This window comes from Sciurus vulgaris (assembly GCF_902686455.1).
Source record: "Sciurus vulgaris genome assembly, chromosome: 5".
NCBI lineage: Eukaryota > Metazoa > Chordata > Mammalia > Rodentia > Sciuridae > Sciurus > Sciurus vulgaris.
In genome coordinates this window covers 39,407,472-39,425,165 of record NC_136465.1, presented here as the reverse complement: position 1 = coordinate 39,425,165, position 17,694 = coordinate 39,407,472, and the positions used below count along the sequence as shown (strand labels likewise).

The window sequence follows — 17,694 nt, the reverse complement described above, 5'->3', positions numbered from 1 at the left end:
GCTTATCCATTTACTCTGGAAGGGGATTTTAAAAATGGGTGGTAGACATTAGAAAATTGCTATTTTCTCCTTTCACATCTGAGAGGAGCATTATACTTGAAAATATATTCAATCAAATTAGAAATATGCATATTGCATATTTTTGTGTTTTTAAAAAAATCTTTTCTGAAAGTCTCAGATTTAAATATTGTCTAAATTCTTGCTTAATTCCAGGGTTCATTGTATATGTGGAGATGTCTATAAAGTAATTACATGTCTTCTTAAGCCTCTAAGAAAGTTTATCCTTCATAGACTATTAAAAGCATAGAGCTTCATGATAAGGTCTACAGTACAGACACCCATCTGGCATCACCTATTGCCAGTTTTGAAGCCTGTTGATGTGAATGGTGACCTCTTTGGGGGCTGCTGGAATCCAGGGCCATCTGTGTGGCCATCTGCAGTGTGTTACTGGCTTGGTGGTTCTGCCTGTTGGGAGTGTAGATGTATTATTATTTTTTTTATATTGGCTCTCCTTGTCTCCCCTTCCCTATTAAGTCTTGCCTTTCATTCTCCATTCTTAAACCTTCATCCATCTATCCATTCACCAGTCCTACAAGCTATGGATCTCCACTATGCCAAACCTTGGGCTAAATGCAATATACAGTGGTGAACAAGTCAGATTTCCTGCTCTTAAGGGAAACTGTAGTCCATTGAGGGAGTCAAAGTCCAGTGTTACAAGAGAGCCATTTGGGTCAGGATGGTCCATTATAATATCTCAGCAAGCTGGAGATCTGGGATAGGTAGATGTAAAATAGGAAGAGTTATGAGAGAAGAGTGGATTAGGAGGGAATAAGTCAAGAAAAGCAAATGGCATGTGCAAAGCAAGTTGTAGATAAGGTGGTGTGGCTTGACTATGGTGTGATGAATGGAGGAAAGAGACCAGAGATACTAGGAGTATCGTGCTGTCTATCGGGAAAGGGTTGGTTTTTTTTTTTATCCTCAGGGCAACTATAATTCTGTTTTCTCTTGATTTATGATTTATCTTTTTTCTTTGCCTAGGTAGAACTTCGAAAAGCCTATGATAATGACTTACATTGATTACGAAGACCTGGAGGATTATTTTTATAATCGGGATTGAGGATAGAGGAAAAGAAGGAAACCTTGAAAAGTGAAAAGAAAGCTGTATCTGAAGTGCCTAGGGCAGGAAAAATAAGTTTGTTTGCATTATCTTTCAGAAGGGAAGAGTTGTAAATGTTGGATTAATTGAGCCTCAACCTCTGGGTGTTGTCGGTCCTTGGCTCAAGACAGCTTGGTTGAGCTGGGGATATAGCTCAGTTGGTAGAGTGCCTGCTTCATATGCATAAGGCCCTGGGTTCAATCCCAGCACCACCAAAAAAAAAAAACCCAGTATCTCAAAGACAACTTGGTTGATCAGTTTGTTGCAAACCTCATGGGAAGTACACCATTTTGGTTTGAAATAGGAAGTAATAATAATGAAATCAGATTAGGAAAGGTAGAGGTCAGATTATCAAAAATCTTTAATACAGATTAAGATGAATATACTTAATCAGCAGGCCCATGGGAAATACTGTTTTCAAACTAGTGAATAATGTCACAAAGAAGTTTGAATAGGCAGAATACCAAAGAACTGTTAAAACAGTATGCCTGAAAACAAGTGCATGTGGAAACCAGGAAGTAGTAACAGAAATGGAAAGGAACAGGTTTTTTGTTTTGTTTTTTGATACTTGAGTTTGAACCCAGGGCGCTTTACCACCAAACCACATCCCCAGTCCTAATTTTTTACGCTGATGCAAGGAATCTATAAGTTTCTGGGAGTCTTGCCAATTTGCTGATGCTAGCCTTGAATTTAGGATCCTCTTGCCTTGATCTCCTGAATCCCTGGGATTGTAGGCATGCCCCACTGTGCCTGGCTGAAGGGAACAGTTTTGAGATATTGAAGAAGTAGACAATATCAAGTCTAGGTAACTCTTTAGAAATGGAATTTGGACAGGCAGGAAAAAGAGATTATAGAAATCCTGAATTTGGGGGAGTGGGGGAAGAGGGAATATGTAGAGAGGGTAGAAGGCTATAAAAATTTTATTCCAGTCCCTAATTTCTCAAAGAAATGGAGTCCAGAGAAGTGATTCCTTGAATTCAGATGGTTGATTAGAGACAAAGTGGTGCTAGATTTCAGGTATTGTTTCCCAGCCCCTTTCTCTCTATTCCAATTTTTTTTTTTTAATGGTTGCAAAGTTGAAAGAGTTGAGGAATTGTTAAACTCACTGAAATAGGAAAATACAGTGAAAATGATATTATTTTGCTGTGGAGAATGGATGGAAAAAAGGCTTAGGTCTGATGGTATTTCAGGAAAAGTGGTCTAAGGCACCTGAGAGGTTAGGGCTTGTATGTGGGTTGAGTCATGGTCTTTCATGATTGAGGTGGAGTGGATGAGCTCTTTATGCAGACATGGGAAGAGTTGAAAGTCACAGGTGTGTAATGCCAGACTTTAAGGGGAAAGAGGCAGTATATAGTGAATAGAAGGGTACTAAAGAGAATCAGGAAAGTGTAGAATCATTTGTTCTTTACATGTTATGAATTCTTTGTTTTAGGCAGCTTGACAATAGAAAAGACACAGGGGTGCTGGGGAGAGGGGTAAGTAGCATCAAACGTGACATTAAATCAGGGAAGATGAGTACTGAGAAATGATCGTTGGATTGGACATCAGCTTGTGATGCCAGAAGAAGCTACTTCATTTGCCAGGAAGGATCTGGAGGATTTGTGTGGAGCTGGTGAGGGTGGCAGCATTTTTAGAAGAGTTTTCAGGAGGTCAAGGTGATGCAGAGAAACCGCTATATTTGTTTTGCTTTTGCTTCTTAAATATTTGCCACTATAAGAAAGATAAAAATAGTTTAAAGGAAATGCAGGTTGAGAGTTGTATATTTGAAGTAGGGAGGAATCTATGTTTGTAGACTCAGCAGCAGGTGACAGCAGTAGTGAAGGAATTGTTGACCATGTTTGAGTTCCTGAGATGATTTAGGGGAGAAGAGCTGCAGAAGAGGCAGAATTTTTATGGCAGTGAGAATATCTATTTACAGGTAGTAGGGTGGGACCCAATCTCTTGAGATGTGAGAAAAGAATAGGCAGCAAGAACATTTTAAGAAAGAGGAAGATGAGGGAATTTCTGCCTGATGAACTTGCACTTTCTTTCTATACTTGGAACATTCACATTCATGCTCCATTATTTAGTGAAATTCTTGTGTGTGTTCCTGAGAACACAGAGAGCATAATTTGACCTAAAATAAAACCTTACTATTTAGGGACTAGAAGTGGTGGCCAGTGTTAATTATAGGCCACCCTTTTAAAACGACATTTAAATTGTTTCTCGTTACAGAGAAAAATACATGAGATGAGATAATCTTAAATCACAATAAGGGAAACATGGAGCTTCTTAGTGGCCAAGTGTCCTGGAATGTGCATGCAGTAATTGGAGGTAGGTAATATACACTGATCATATCTCCAGTTTGAAGAGAGGAAGAAACAAGAGTTATAGCACTGGTATGTCTCACCAAGCCAAAAATATATATGCAACCCTCATCTTGACTTAAAAAAAATTTTTTTTTAAAGTCACAGTAATACAGAACAACTAGAAACAGTGGTTTTCATAATGCCAGTGGAGGGCAGGGGTTGTGGCTCAGTGGTGGAGCCTAGCACACAAGGCCCTTGGTTTGATCCTCAGCACCACATAAAAATAAAGGTATTATGTCCACCTGCAATTAAAAATATATATTTTTATAAATACCAATGGAAATATTCTGTAGGTTCATATAGTATAGTAGTAGGTCAATTAACTTTTATTGAAAAATGTTTCACTTTGGCAAAGCTGCAAACACTTTTAAACCTTTGAGATTAATTAGATCATGTAAATGCAGATGTTTTAAGTTCTGAGAAAGTCAGGTTTACAGCTCTGTACTGTCAGTATCAGGAGTTTGAAGACCAGTTTCAGAGGTGATCATTTGAAGAAAATACTGAAGTTTTACTAGAGTACCAAACTTATTATAGCTCCAATCAAAACAACATATAAATGGAGTTACCAGAAGTAATTAAGTGATATATGTCAAGCCTAAAAGTTCTATCCAATTTTTAGATTCATAGCTTCCTCTCATTTTTACTGAAAATTCTATCAATATGTATTGATTCTATTAATATGAATTAGTATGCACCTAGAAAATAAATGGGGTCTACTCATTAGTTTTTCAGAAAACTCTTTAAAAGTACTGTCTGTATTTATAATTTATTAGGTTTAATTTTGACTTTTGCCCCCCCCCTAAATTTTCTGGAAGCCATAAATAGATAATAGCTGAGTAACAACTAGACTTTTTAGTAAGATAAAGTAATTTTTTTACTTCTATTGAAGGATTTTAGAAATCATTGAACATTTATTCAATATAAAAAATTTTTTTAAGCAAGTCATTTACTTTTTATTTTCTTTTGAAAACTTTGTGACATTGCTTTGAAAATGTGTTTATCATTGCAGTATAGAGATCTTTAAAAAGTACTTTTAAAATGGCACTAAGGACTGGGGGTGTAACTCAGTGGTAGAGTGTATGCTTAGCATTTGTGAGGCCTTAGGCTCATTGCCTAGCACCAAAGGAAAAAAGAAAAAAAAGAAAAAAGTGACACTAAAGTGAACATTAAGCTCTCAATTCCAAAAACACATTAAATTCTAGTCATCTCTCACTAATGTTGATGTAAAATGAGAATATTTTTATCTTATATGAATAAAAAGGTTAATAATGTTTCCCTAATGGGTAGAGGACTAAAATGACTACTTGTGCATGTGAGAGTGGCACCTTCTCAATATTAAATGTCCTGATTTTTAACAGAATTTAGGTATTTGTAGTACTGTATTCTACCTACTGCCCTGTTTTTGAAGTGTGTGAAACATGTCTAAGTCTTAAACTTGAGATTTAAATATGTGGATAGGTGCATTTAGAATCTCAGTACCTAGTCTGTTGTTTCATGAAGAATGTGCATCCACAGTAATTGATTGGAGCACTTAACATGAAAATTTCCCTAATGAGGAAATATGAAGATATTAATCTTATTTTTACCAGAAAAATTATCTTTTTTCCTGTATTTATGGATTTTCAGTAATCTATACTAAAGATATTTAAGCATTGGACCTGAGGCTCTTTAAGCCTGAACTAAGTAAACATTCTTTGTTTTCACTTTGGAAAATGTATTTTAGAAATCCTAAATTACTAGTGGAATGATCACCTTCTAAATAACAAAGTGTAGCCTTGGGCTAAAATGTTTTTCAGAGTTTAATTTTCATAAGCATGAACTCTAGGTAATAATATACTTTTCAGATGAAATGGTATTAGTATCCCCACCCCTTTACCTAGCTTTACTATTTGTTTAGCATAGAGTAACAGCCATAATTTTGATCATGGGATTTTATAGTGAAACCCGAGTTTACAGTTCTTGGTTTTGTTACTGTAGGGTTAATAATATCTCCCAAAAATTAGATATTTTTCCTAATCCAAAGATTGTATATAACAATTCATTCTGATTATAGTGGCATTTTCTGTTAGCCAAGTTTACAGAATAAATGCAGGGTTTAAAAAAGCCTCAGTTAGGAATCTGCTTCAGGAAGTTTATTCCAATTGTGATTTGTCTTACAAGAACTATGGTGGGTGGGTTGTGGAAGGTGATTTTTGTGTTTAGGGGTCCCAGTGGGTGTTGGCAGGGTCAGTGAAAAAACTGAGTAACTTGGGAGAGAAGAACTGCAGCAGGCTTATATGTTGGGCCTTTTCCTTGTGATGTGGGAGGGGTGACCCAGGTCAGCAGTAGTGGTGAGGGCAGCATGGTCCCCCCTGCAGGATTTGTGGGTCCTTTCTAAGTTCTCATAGTAAATTCAGATGCTCAGAAAGATTTATTTACTTATTGTTTTTTATCACATCACTGTTTCTTGGTTCCCTTACCTACTTCTGCTCTCTCTGCTCGTTCTTTCTCCTCTTCTGCTTAAATCTTGGAGAGCAGTAAGGCTCCATTCTTCCTTTGTTTTCTCTGTGTTCTCCTTGTCTGTCATCTCATTCTGATTCATTGTTTTAAATACTGTCATTCATATCCTGACACTCTTAAATCCTCCAGGCTAGACTTTCCCTGCATATCTATCTGCCTGCTGAAAACTTTTATTTAGATAACCTACAGGCTGTTCCGTGTTAGTTAACTTTCTGTTGCTGTAACTAAGTATCTGAGATAATCAGCTTAGAAGGAGAAAAGGTTTATTTTGACTTATGGTTTAAGAGGCTTTATTCAGAGGTTGTTTGGCCCTGCTGCTTTGAGCCTATGGCAACACAATATATCATGGTGGGAGCTTGTGGTAGCAGAGGCCTAGTTTACCTCATGGCAGCAGGGAAGCAAAGAAGGTGGGGGAAGGAAGTGGTTGGGGTCCCAAAATTCCCTCAGGGAATACCACCAGTGACCCAACTCCCTGCCACTAGGCCCCATCTCATGAAGGGGCCATCTCCCAGTAGCATCACAGACTGGCCACCAAGTCTTTAACACATGGGCCTTTGGGTACTTGACAGCTCTGACCTCTCTGCTCATCACACAATTTCTGGAATCTTCTTTGATACAACCTTCTCTATTTCTACCCTCCAGTTCATCAGCAAATCCTGAAATGGTTCCAAATTTTGGATGCTTCTCCCTATCTCCACCATTACTTTTTTGGGCCAAGATACCCCGGTCACCCATATGTAATTAGGGGACAATAAACAAACTAACCTTATGGAAAAATTCTAAGTGATTTGGGTAGCGTAGCTTTCCACCTATGAAGAGTGGGATGCACATAGGGATTTCCTTCCAAAGAGTACAGTACAGAAAAGGGGAAAAAGGAAAAACATTACCCTGGAGAAACCTGACAGACACCACCTCAATCAAGTGAACTAGGTCAGTGTCAATAATGATAAGTCAAATTGATACATCCTTTGATGTGATGAAAACGATACTACTTTTGTGATCTTCTACAAAACACAACCCCAGTATAAGCATAAGAAAACTATCAGATGTACCAGGTTCATCTTGCCTGAGGAATATTCTACAAAATGCCTAATTAGTACTTTTCTCAAAACTGTCAAGATTGTTAAAAACAAGGAGAAATCTTAGGAACCCACAGTTCAGAGGAGTCTAAGGATACAGAACTGCTGAACATAATGTGTTTTTTTTTTTTTTTTTTTTTGGATGGATCCTAGGGTGGAAAGAGGATAAGAGGATATTAGGTAAAATTTAAGAAAATCTGAGTAAAGTATGGACCTGAACAAATATTGTATCAAATTTGTTCTTTAGTTGTGACAAATGTATTATACTAATGTGAGGTGTTAACAGGGGAAAGAATCTTTTGCAGCTTCTCTGTAAATCTAGAGCAATTTTAAAATGAAAAAGTTTATTTTAAAAATACCCCTACCTTCATGATCTGTCGTGCCCCCCCGCCCACCCCCACACTGTTGTGCTCCTATCTTCATGATCTCTGGGTTGTTTATCTAAACTACTTCTCCACCAGGGGTGCTTTTGAACCCTAGAGGACATCTGGGTAATATGTAGATACTTTTAGTTGTCACAACTGGAGACAGATGGTACAGGGTTTTATTGGGTGGAGACCAGAAATAATGCTAAACATCCCATAGTGTCCCAGAGAACCTAAGAATTATATGCCCGTCATGTCAGAAGTGCTAAGGTTGAGCATCTCTGGCCCTTTAGAATTTGCGATTCTCTGTGTTCTGTCAGATTTCTGACCCATGTTTCCTGCCTTGCTTTGCTTTCCTCCTTAGCCTCTCTCCTCAGCATCTGATGTACTCTGGGTTTAGTTACTTGTCTGCTCTCTCACCAGCAAGTGTGTCTTCCATCAGGATTTGGTAATTTGACTGACTTTTGAATCCCCAGCATTTGGAATTGTACCTGACTCAGAGTAGGTGCTCATTCAATATTTGTTGAAAGAGTTAAATAATTATAGAAATGAGTAGATGGTAAAGATAACATATACTTACACTAAAAATTCAGGTAACAGAATGCAAATATATACATTCCTCTAACTGTGTATTCCCTCTGTCCTCTAGAAATTCCCACTGAGTTTCTTTTTTATCTGTCTAGAATTTTTTCTCCAGTTTAAACATATCCATATACCAGGAGCATGTGAACCCAATTTATTAGCATTCCTCCTTTTCAAATGGGATCTGCTTAATATTTCTATTTATATATCTGGACATATTTACATTTCAACATATGGAATGCCATCTTTTTGATGACTGCATGATATTATATGTAGAATTAAGCAAAAGTGTTTTTAAGTGTTTACAATAGAATCTGGGTGTGATACTTTGTTATAAAGTGGCTAATAATAATCATGTCTCCTGAAACATAATGTATTTCCTTAAACCAAGTCAGTGCTTAACATCATCTTTGTTAATGTTCTTTAAAACATTTACTTCATATGTATTTTTATTCCTAGTTTGTAAATGTCTTGAGATTGAGAACTTTGCCTTTTCTAATCTTTAACTGCACATACCTAACCTGGTGCTGTCTGACTGCTAGCAGGTCCTTAAAATCTGTGGGTTGAATTAAATTGAATTTTCTACTTGTTTGTTAAAATTACTGAATCATTTTGTTTATTCAAATTTCTGTGAGTGTTAGAATCATTGACCAAATTGAGATGTTTTATATATGATCTTGGAAGAAAATATTATCTTGTTTAATGACAGTTGTTCTTCTAGAGTCCAAAGATCTAATTTCCTGATTATATCTCTAAAAGAGTAAGGCATGATAGCTAAAGAACAAGTTAAGGTGCCCAACTTGAATGTGATTCAGTACCAGTAAGCTTCTAATTGCTTTAAGTATATCAGGTCTTGTCTTTTTTTTTTTCCCTTCTCCTAATGAAATGACTTACAGGGCAAAGTTGGCAGTAGCTGAGTTCAGATACTATAAATTAATGTTGCCATACTAATTTCAATCTAGCTGGTAAACTAGCCCTCCAGTCTATTTCTTTCACTTTTGTTGGCACTGACATTTTGTGAATATTAATTTGGGAATAACTTTGCAAGCATTCAGTGCTGTCCTCTGTTGACAGTGCTGGGGGGTTTTGTGAAACTGCATTGATTTGCAAGATGAATTTGTTGGCGTGATAAAACGGTTGATATGAAAATATTGTCCTGTTTCTCTGGCCAGATCTCAGCCCAGTGAAGTTAGCCTGCCTTCTACTTGTTAGAGGCACCTTTTTCCTAAATTTCCCTTTCCTTCTTAAGTCACCTTCTGACCCTCTTTCAGTTCCTGCCACCTTGCTACATTGATGTGTTAGCTTTGATTTAGCTTTTGTATGTGTATATCTTGTTTTTCTAATGAGAGTCCCCTGGGTGATGGGTAGCTCAGTGTCTTAAAGATTGTAGACATTATGAACATCAGTGGTGATAAACTATTCATGCTGTTGGTGAGATTTGCTTTGCTGATCTAGGAAAGACTGATATCTAACTACTGAATTCTGATTTTCATATTACAAACGACCTTTTTTGAGTGACCATGTTGGTGTTTCAGAAATTATTAGCCTGATGATATGATTTTAGAAATACATGAATAGTTAAATAGTATTAAGTGAGATAATAAAACCTCATTTTATGTAGAGAGTGAACCAAATCACTTATAATTTCAGTATAAATTTTGAAATGAGACTACAGGCTGTCATTCTGTAAGGTCATGGAAATCCACTGTTGAATTTTTTTTTTTTTTTTTTTCTAAATCATTAGAAGCTTTGCATGCTTGTAATACTGAAGTAGCATTAAGTTTACAAGCATTTTTAGCATTAATTGTATGAACTAAATGTAAACATTTATTACCTGTCTCTTAAGTGTAAAATATAGTTATTACAGTTGTCAGACTTTAATGTTTATTATGATTGAGTTATCAAATATGAAAAAATAGGATTTTGAGTCATGAAAAGATTGTTCTCAAACTTAGTCATTCTGTACTTATTTGAAGAATGTTGATACCTATATGAAAACAAGAAAATAATATCCCATTTGATTGTGTTTATCCATATTCCAAATAGATGAAAACTACTTTAAAGTTTAAAACAATTTACACTTTTTAATTTCCCCAAGTGATAATTCTTATTTTTTTTTTTTCCTTCTGTTTTAGGTTTCTGAGAGTTAAACAATGGGGAGACATTTGACTTTGCTTCTGCTTCTGCTTCTACTTCTCCAGCATTTTGGAGACAGTGATGGAAGCCAAAGACTTGAACATCCTCCTCCTATACAGTTTACACATTTCCAGTACAATGTCACTGTGCACGAGAATTCTGCAGCTAAAACCTACGTTGGACATCCTGTAAAGATGGGTATTTACATTACAAATCCTCTGTGGGAATTAAGGTACAAAATTGTCTCAGGAGACAACGAAAACCTGTTCAAAGCTGAAGAGTACATTCTTGGAGACTTTTGCTTTCTAAGAATAAGGACCAAAGGAGGAAATACAGCTATTCTTAATAGAGAAGTAAAAGACCATTACACATTGATAGTCAAAGCAGTTGAAAAAAACACGAATGCTGAAGCACGGACAAAGGTCCGGGTGCAAGTTCTGGATACAAATGACTTGAGACCATTATTCTCACCCACCTCATACAGTGTTTCCCTACCTGAAAATACAGCTATCAGGACCAGTATTGCACGAGTCAGTGCCACAGATGCAGACATAGGAACCAATGGAGAATTTTACTACAGTTTTAAAGACCGAACTGACATGTTTGCTATCCACCCAACCAGTGGCACAGTAGTTTTAACTGGTAGACTTGATTACATAGAGACTCAGCTCTATGAGCTGGAAATCCTTGCTGTGGACCGTGGAATGAAGTTGTATGGTAGCAGTGGTATCAGCAGCATGGCCAAGTTAACAGTTCATGTGGAACAGGCCAATGAATGTGCTCCTGTGATAACAGCAGTGACGTTGTCACCATCAGAACTGGACAGGGACCCAACATATGCAATTGTAACTGTGGATGACTGTGATCAGGGTGCCAATGGGGAAATCGCTTCTTTAAGCATTGTGGCAGGTGACCTTCTTCAACAGTTTAGAACAGTGAGATCCTTTCCAGGAAGTAAAGAGTATAAAATCAAAGCTATTAATGGCATTGATTGGGACAGTCATCCTTCTGGCTACAATCTGACCCTACAGGCTAAAGATAAAGGAACTCCTCCCCAGTTCTCTTCAGTAAAAGTAATTCATGTGACTTCTCCACAGTTCAAAGCTGGACCGATCAGGTTTGAAAAGGATATTTACAGAGCAGAAATAAGTGAATTTGCTCCTCCCAATACACCTGTGGTCATGGTAAAAGCCAGTCCTAGTTCTCCCCATTTGAGGTATGTTTTTAAAAGTACACCTGGAAAAGCTAAATTCAGTTTAAATCATAACACTGGTCTCATTTCCATTTTAGAACCAATTAAGAAACAGCAGACATCCCATTTTGAACTTGAAGTAACAACAAGTGACAGAAAAGCCTCCACTAAAGTCTTGGTTAAAGTCTTAGGTACAAATAGCAATCCTCCCGAGTTTACCCAGACAGCATACAAAGCATCCTTTGATGAGAATGCACCCACTGGTACTACTGTCATGAGTGTGAGCGCTGTAGACCCTGATGAGGGTGAGAATGGATACGTGACTTACAGCATTGCAAATTTAAATCATGTGCCCTTCGTGATTGATCATTTCACTGGTGCTGTGAGTACTTCAGAAAACCTGGACTATGAACTGATGCCTCGGGTTTACACCTTAAGAATTCGAGCATCAGATTGGGGCTTGCCATACCGCCGGGAAGTTGAAGTCCTTGCTACAATTACTCTCAATAACTTGAATGACAACACACCTTTGTTTGAGAAAATTAATTGTGAAGGAACAATTCCCAGAGATCTAGGTGTAGGGGAGCAAATAACTACTGTGTCTGCTATAGATGCTGATGAACTTCAGTTGGTACGGTATCAGATTGAAGCTGGGAATGAACTAGATTTGTTTGACTTAAACCCCAACTCTGGGGTGTTGTCATTAAAGCAGTCGCTAATGGATGGCTTAGGTGCAAAGGTGTCTTTTCACAGTTTGAGAATTACAGCTACAGATGGAGAAAATTTTGCCACCCCATTATATATCAACATAACTGTGGCAGCCAGTCGCAAGCCAGTAAACTTGCAGTGTGAAGAGACTGGTGTTGCCAAAATGCTGGCAGAGAAACTCCTGCAGGCAAATAAATTGCACAATCAGGGGGAGGTGGAGGATATTTTCTTTGATTCTCACTCTGTCAATGCTCATGTCCCACAGTTTAGGAGTACTCTTCCAACTGGTATTGAGGTAAAGGAGAATCATCCTGTGGGTTCCAGTATAATTTTCATGAATGCTACTGACCTTGACTCTGGCTTCAATGGAAAACTGGTATATGCTATTTCTGGAGGAAATGAGGATAGTTGCTTTATTATTGACATGGAAACAGGAATGCTGAAAATTTTATCTCCCCTTGATCGTGAAACAACAGACAGATACACATTGAACATTACTGTATATGACCTTGGTATACCACAGAAGGCAGCTTGGCATCTTTTAGATATCACTGTTCTGGATGCCAATGATAATCCACCTGAATTTTTACAGGAGAGCTATTTTGTTGAAGTGAGTGAAGAAAAGGAAATAAATAGTGAAATCATCCAGGTTGAAGCCACTGATAAAGATCTGGGCCTCAATGGACATGTGACATACTCTATTCTTACAGATACTGATAAGTTTTCAATTGACAGCACAACTGGTGTTGTTAAAATTATGCACCCTTTGGATCGTGAAGTACAGCATGTGCATTACTTAAAGATTGAAGCCAGGGATCAAGCCAAAGAAGAGCCCCAGTTGTTTTCCACTGTGCTTTTGAAAGTCTCACTAGAAGATATTAATGACAACCCACCTAAGTTTATTCCACCTAATTACCGCGTGAAAGTTCGAGAGGATCTGCCAGAAGGAACAATAATCATGTGGTTAGAAGCCTATGATCCTGATTTAGGTCAGTCTAGTCAAGTGAGATACAGTCTTATGGACCATGGAGAAGGAAATTTTGATGTGGATAAACTCAGTGGAGCAGTTAGAATTGTACAACAGTTGGACTTTGAGAAGAAGCAAGTGTACAATCTCACTGTGAGGGCCAAAGACAAAGGGAAGCCAGTTTCTCTGTCTTCTACTTGCTATGTGGAAATTGAGGTAATTGATGTGAATGAGAACTTACATCCTCCAGTGTTTTCCAGTTTTGTGGAAAAGGGTGTAGTGAAAGAAGATGTCCCTATTGGCTCATCAGTAATGACAGTGTCAGCTCATGATGAGGACACAGGAAGAGATGGGGAGATCCGATATTCCATTAGAGATGGTTCTGGTGTTGGTGTTTTCAAGATAGATGAAGAAACAGGTACATATGTTTTTATAATTCTGGTTTCTCAGCCCTCCTATTTTTTTTCACTTATGCCTTTCGATAGTTCCTTCACAATTCGCAGTTGATCTCTCTTAGGGCCCAGTATAGAAGTGCTTCTTCTGTATGGTGCTGATCTGTTGCTGTATGTAGACATGTAAATCATAAGATGGAACCAAAGGAGCCCAAGTGATTAAGTGGGCATTAAATGAGTGAAAGAAAATTAAAATTGTTACTACTGCTACTCATCTCTTAAGTTTGTACTCTCTGCTATTAAAAATATCACTTTGGTTTTTTTGTAACTTAGAGAAGCCCTTCTGAGGTTTTTCATGCCCATGTGTTTGTAGACTCTTACAGCAACCACTGTCACCTTCTGGCATGCCTTCCAGAGGTTATTGCACAACCTCCAACATTATGCGGTGCACACAGATTATGGGTTAAAACTTCTATAATATGATCTGCTTTACTTAGTACCTCACCCAGGTTTTGTCTAAGAGGAGATGTAGGGTAATGGAATGTTGAACTGAAAAGACCTGTCTCGTAAACCTGGCTCATTATTAAGTATGATCTTGAACAAGAGAAATACTGCTTAAAACTAACGTTTTGTCTGCAAGATGAAGACACTCAAAACTACTGCAAGATTTGCGTGATAAAACAGCAAAATAACATGGGAAAGCTCTTTGCATGTTAGATTTATTAATTTTTTTTCAAGTGGTAGCAATGTTTTATGATGATACTCTTTCACCTAGAAGAGGGTTCTAAAACCAGGACCTCCAAGATGGTCAGTTCATGTGAGTGTGTACAGTTTTGCACTTCTGTTACTTTCCTCTAGCTGCACAGATAGTATAGTTACAAGTCAATCTCCTTGATGAGGGTGTGAGCCTTCATAAGTTCATGCATTTCTATCTTCAACACGTAGCAAAAAGTGCCTGGCACATAGACGCTGCTCAATAAATGTTAAAAGAATAAATGAGTAAATAAATTAATATTTTGGCTTTGAATGGCCTGCTCTCTGAGCATGGCCATAGAAATGGAAGGAATCTGGTAACTGTAGCACTGAACAGTGATAGATGGGTTTCAGTTTCTTTACTAATCTCTTTCATCTTTCCTTTATAAATCTGTTCATTTTAAAAGGGACTTTAATGGTTACATTAAATCTTCAACATATTCAGTAATACCATCAAAAAATAACAAAAGTATTCAGTCAACACTCACCCCGGTGTCCATATGAGCATCTAAAGGCACAAAGCACATGAAAATGATAAGTTCTCTTAGAAATAGTTATTTTGGTCATAGTTTTTTTTATTATGCTTTTATTCAAGGTGTTCTTTTGCTAATTGATTGTGTGCCACTAGCATGTGTTGGATATACTAAATCTACAGATTATATGTTCCTCATCTAAAAGTTTCATAGTTAATACAAGAGAAAACAGCATAACCAGTAGTGTTTGGTAATCCTTTTTCAAAAATGTAGATGCCTGTTCTTTTTTGTTGTTGTTTTGATCTTTTATTATTACCGTCCAATATAAATTAGAATTTTGAGGTACAAAGTAAACACAGAAATATCCAAAGTTAAAAACTAAAGCTGAAACTTTAATGTGTTCTTTTAAATTTTCTAAGAAAACTTATTCCTACTTTTTTTCTTCCTCAAAGTAGATTTCAAAAAACCTATAAAGAACTGTTACAAATTAAAGTTGAGTCAGAAAATAGAACCTGAATCTTAATTTACACTCCCTTCGTGACTTAAATTATATGATCGCTGCCTTTTGGGTTTTTCTTTCAAATGAAAAGTGTATTTTTATTGCTACTTTTAAAAGAATCCTTTAGAAACTAGAATTTTTCACCTATAAATTTAAGGAACTGGGTTATTCTTACTACAAGGGTTAGGGGGAGAAGCTAACCAGACAAGGTGGTGTCCTGAAATATGTCTGTGGTAGTTTTCAGAGCTGAAAAGCAGTGCCAGGCTCTTCCACCGGTAATATAGTGGGAGGGAGGAGGAGTGTGAGGATTATGGGCCCTGTGGTTGGTAATGGAATGAAAGACTGTTGGGCGTTTATATAAATAATAATATTTAAAGGTGAGAGAGAAGCTGGAAATTTCTAGGTCATTCTGTGATCCTAGGTTTACAGAGGGAAATATTCAAGTGTATGGTAGATTTATGTATATATATGCCTTTTGAAATTGAATAAGTGATAAAATGGTATTTATACATTGGGCTGGTATGCATTTCAGGATGTATTTTTGACAGTAGAATTATCAGCCCAAGCTATTTTAGAGATTGTTGGCCAGGACAACTAGTAACAGCATAAAATTCCTCTAGGAGAAACCAGTTTCATGCAGCAGGAATTAATGCTGAAATTAGGTAGCTCTTTTTTTGGGGGAGGGGGTAGTTTAATTTCTAGGGCATTGTGGCACTGTGTAGAAATGTCTGTCTAACCAGGAAAAGTAAGGGACAGTTTAGAAATACCTGTGGGAACATCACAGAAGGGGGCACTCAAACTCAGAGTGGATTCTTGTTGGCTTGGCTCAGGCCTGGTTAGCGCTTTTCTCGAGCTTCACTCTGTTCTGTTCATGGCTTACTTCCATTGTCCTCTTACTTTGTCCAACAGTGATGCATTCATTATTGGGCTGATTGATTCGAGCCTCTGCAAGACTGTTCTGACTCTGGGGACCAAAAACCTGTCCACTTACCTATTTGCCTCTTCCCTTTGGCTTTAAACTCCTCGTGTTGGTTGAATAGTAATGACCAGATTTTCGTGGTGGCTTAACTATTTCAACATTGTCAAATGTGTCTATCTTTTATATCCCTTTTATGGATCAGAGAACATATTCAACAACTTGAATTTAGTTTTTACTATTTTTAAGATCTTTCTTCAATTTAAATCTGCTTAAATTTGAAACATCACCTGAAAGTAGTTTTTAAAAAAAATGAAAATTCTATGGGTTAACTCTGGATTTTTTACATATTTTGCTAATTGGCTTTACAGGGAGGTAACATGGAATTGCATTGTGGGTTAACAGTCACTTGCTCATTTGATAATTTCACTGTGTCATACGCCTTTTCTGGAGAGGCCTTTGGGGATTATTAGTGAACTGTTCTGACAAATCTGTGCCCGTGTGATTGCCCTTCCATTTGACGAGGTTTGGACAGGCAGAGCATTACATGAAAAATTATTTGGAAAGTCAGTCTTTGTTGGAGAGCCAGTCTCCACAAACTCTAATTAAGATTCTTTAAATTCCTCTGCTTAAAATCTACAGTGAGAATTCTAAAGTAGATTTGACAAAAATACTTAGTGGAATAGATAAATTGGAGCATGTGTAATTTCACATGTAGGTTTTGGTTTGCCTAACTTATTCGTTCTCAGTATAATGATACTATTTCACCTCACTTTTGCTTCAGATATGTTCTTGGTGTCTTTGTACATTTCAAAGTTAAGCAGAATAGAATCTTGAGCATCCCTCATAGATTTGTGAAATAAATCCTGTTTAGTCTTTTTAACTGATGGGAATCCATCAAGTTAATTATTACTTGAGGACCAAGAAGAAGTTGCATCTTTTTGTTAATTTTTAAAACTAAGATAATATATAGAAAAATGCTCATCCACAATCTTTTTAAATTGTTAATGGAAACTTATGTTGAAACAGTGTTTAGGTAAGTCTCTTCCCCTGATGTGTGTATGATAATGGGATGCTCAGGGGTGTGTTTCCTTTTGTACGGTTCAATGTTTAGATGATGGTATAATGCAATGCAGTAACAGTATTTTCCCCTTTGACTCTACTTATTTGGGGAGACCATGTTTTTCATTAAGATAAGAGCAGATTTTTAAACTTATTAATGCAGGGTTAATCTTAGAATTTCAATCATGGTTTCAGTATTGAAATTTACATATGTTTCTGTGGAAAAACTTGGAATGAATTAATATGAAAGTACAGCTGTTGTGACAAGATAAATCACCATTCCTGAAATATGGGAGGGAATATGAGGATTACATTTTTCCTTATGAGAAACTTGCCGTGTTCTCATTACGGGGAAGTTTTCGTTCACCTTTCCTATATCACCAGAGCTTGGCTTCTACCTTTTTTGTTTTTTTTTTTTTTTTTTTTTTTTTAGTGCTGGGGATCGAACCCAGGGCCTTGTGTTTGCAAGGCAAGCACTCTACCGACTGAGCTATCTCCCCAGCTCTGGCTTCTGCCTTTCTTACAGTGGACATTGTATAGTGGAAACAGAAGGGAATACCATTCCAG

The 17,694-nt window shown here is 37.1% G+C and overlaps 1 protein-coding gene across 7 annotated transcripts in view; it reads left to right on the top strand.

Annotated features, from left to right (window-relative positions):
- FAT1 (FAT atypical cadherin 1) overlaps positions 1-17,694 on the top strand; it is a 125,973-nt gene that overhangs the window by 5,075 nt on the left and 103,204 nt on the right. For 6 of the 7 annotated variants that reach the window (XR_013764143.1, XM_079142337.1, XM_079142336.1 and 3 more), the window contains exon 2: positions 10,165-13,450. Coding sequence is in view for 6 of the 7 variants with exons in the window: in XM_079142337.1 (XP_078998463.1) it covers positions 10,183-13,450 (3,268 nt within the window). In the remaining variant the exon portion in view is untranslated. Of the gene's footprint in view, positions 1-3,370; positions 3,470-10,164; positions 13,451-17,694 lie in introns of all 7 variants that reach the window. The other variant, XM_079142335.1, reaches the window with a different exon arrangement.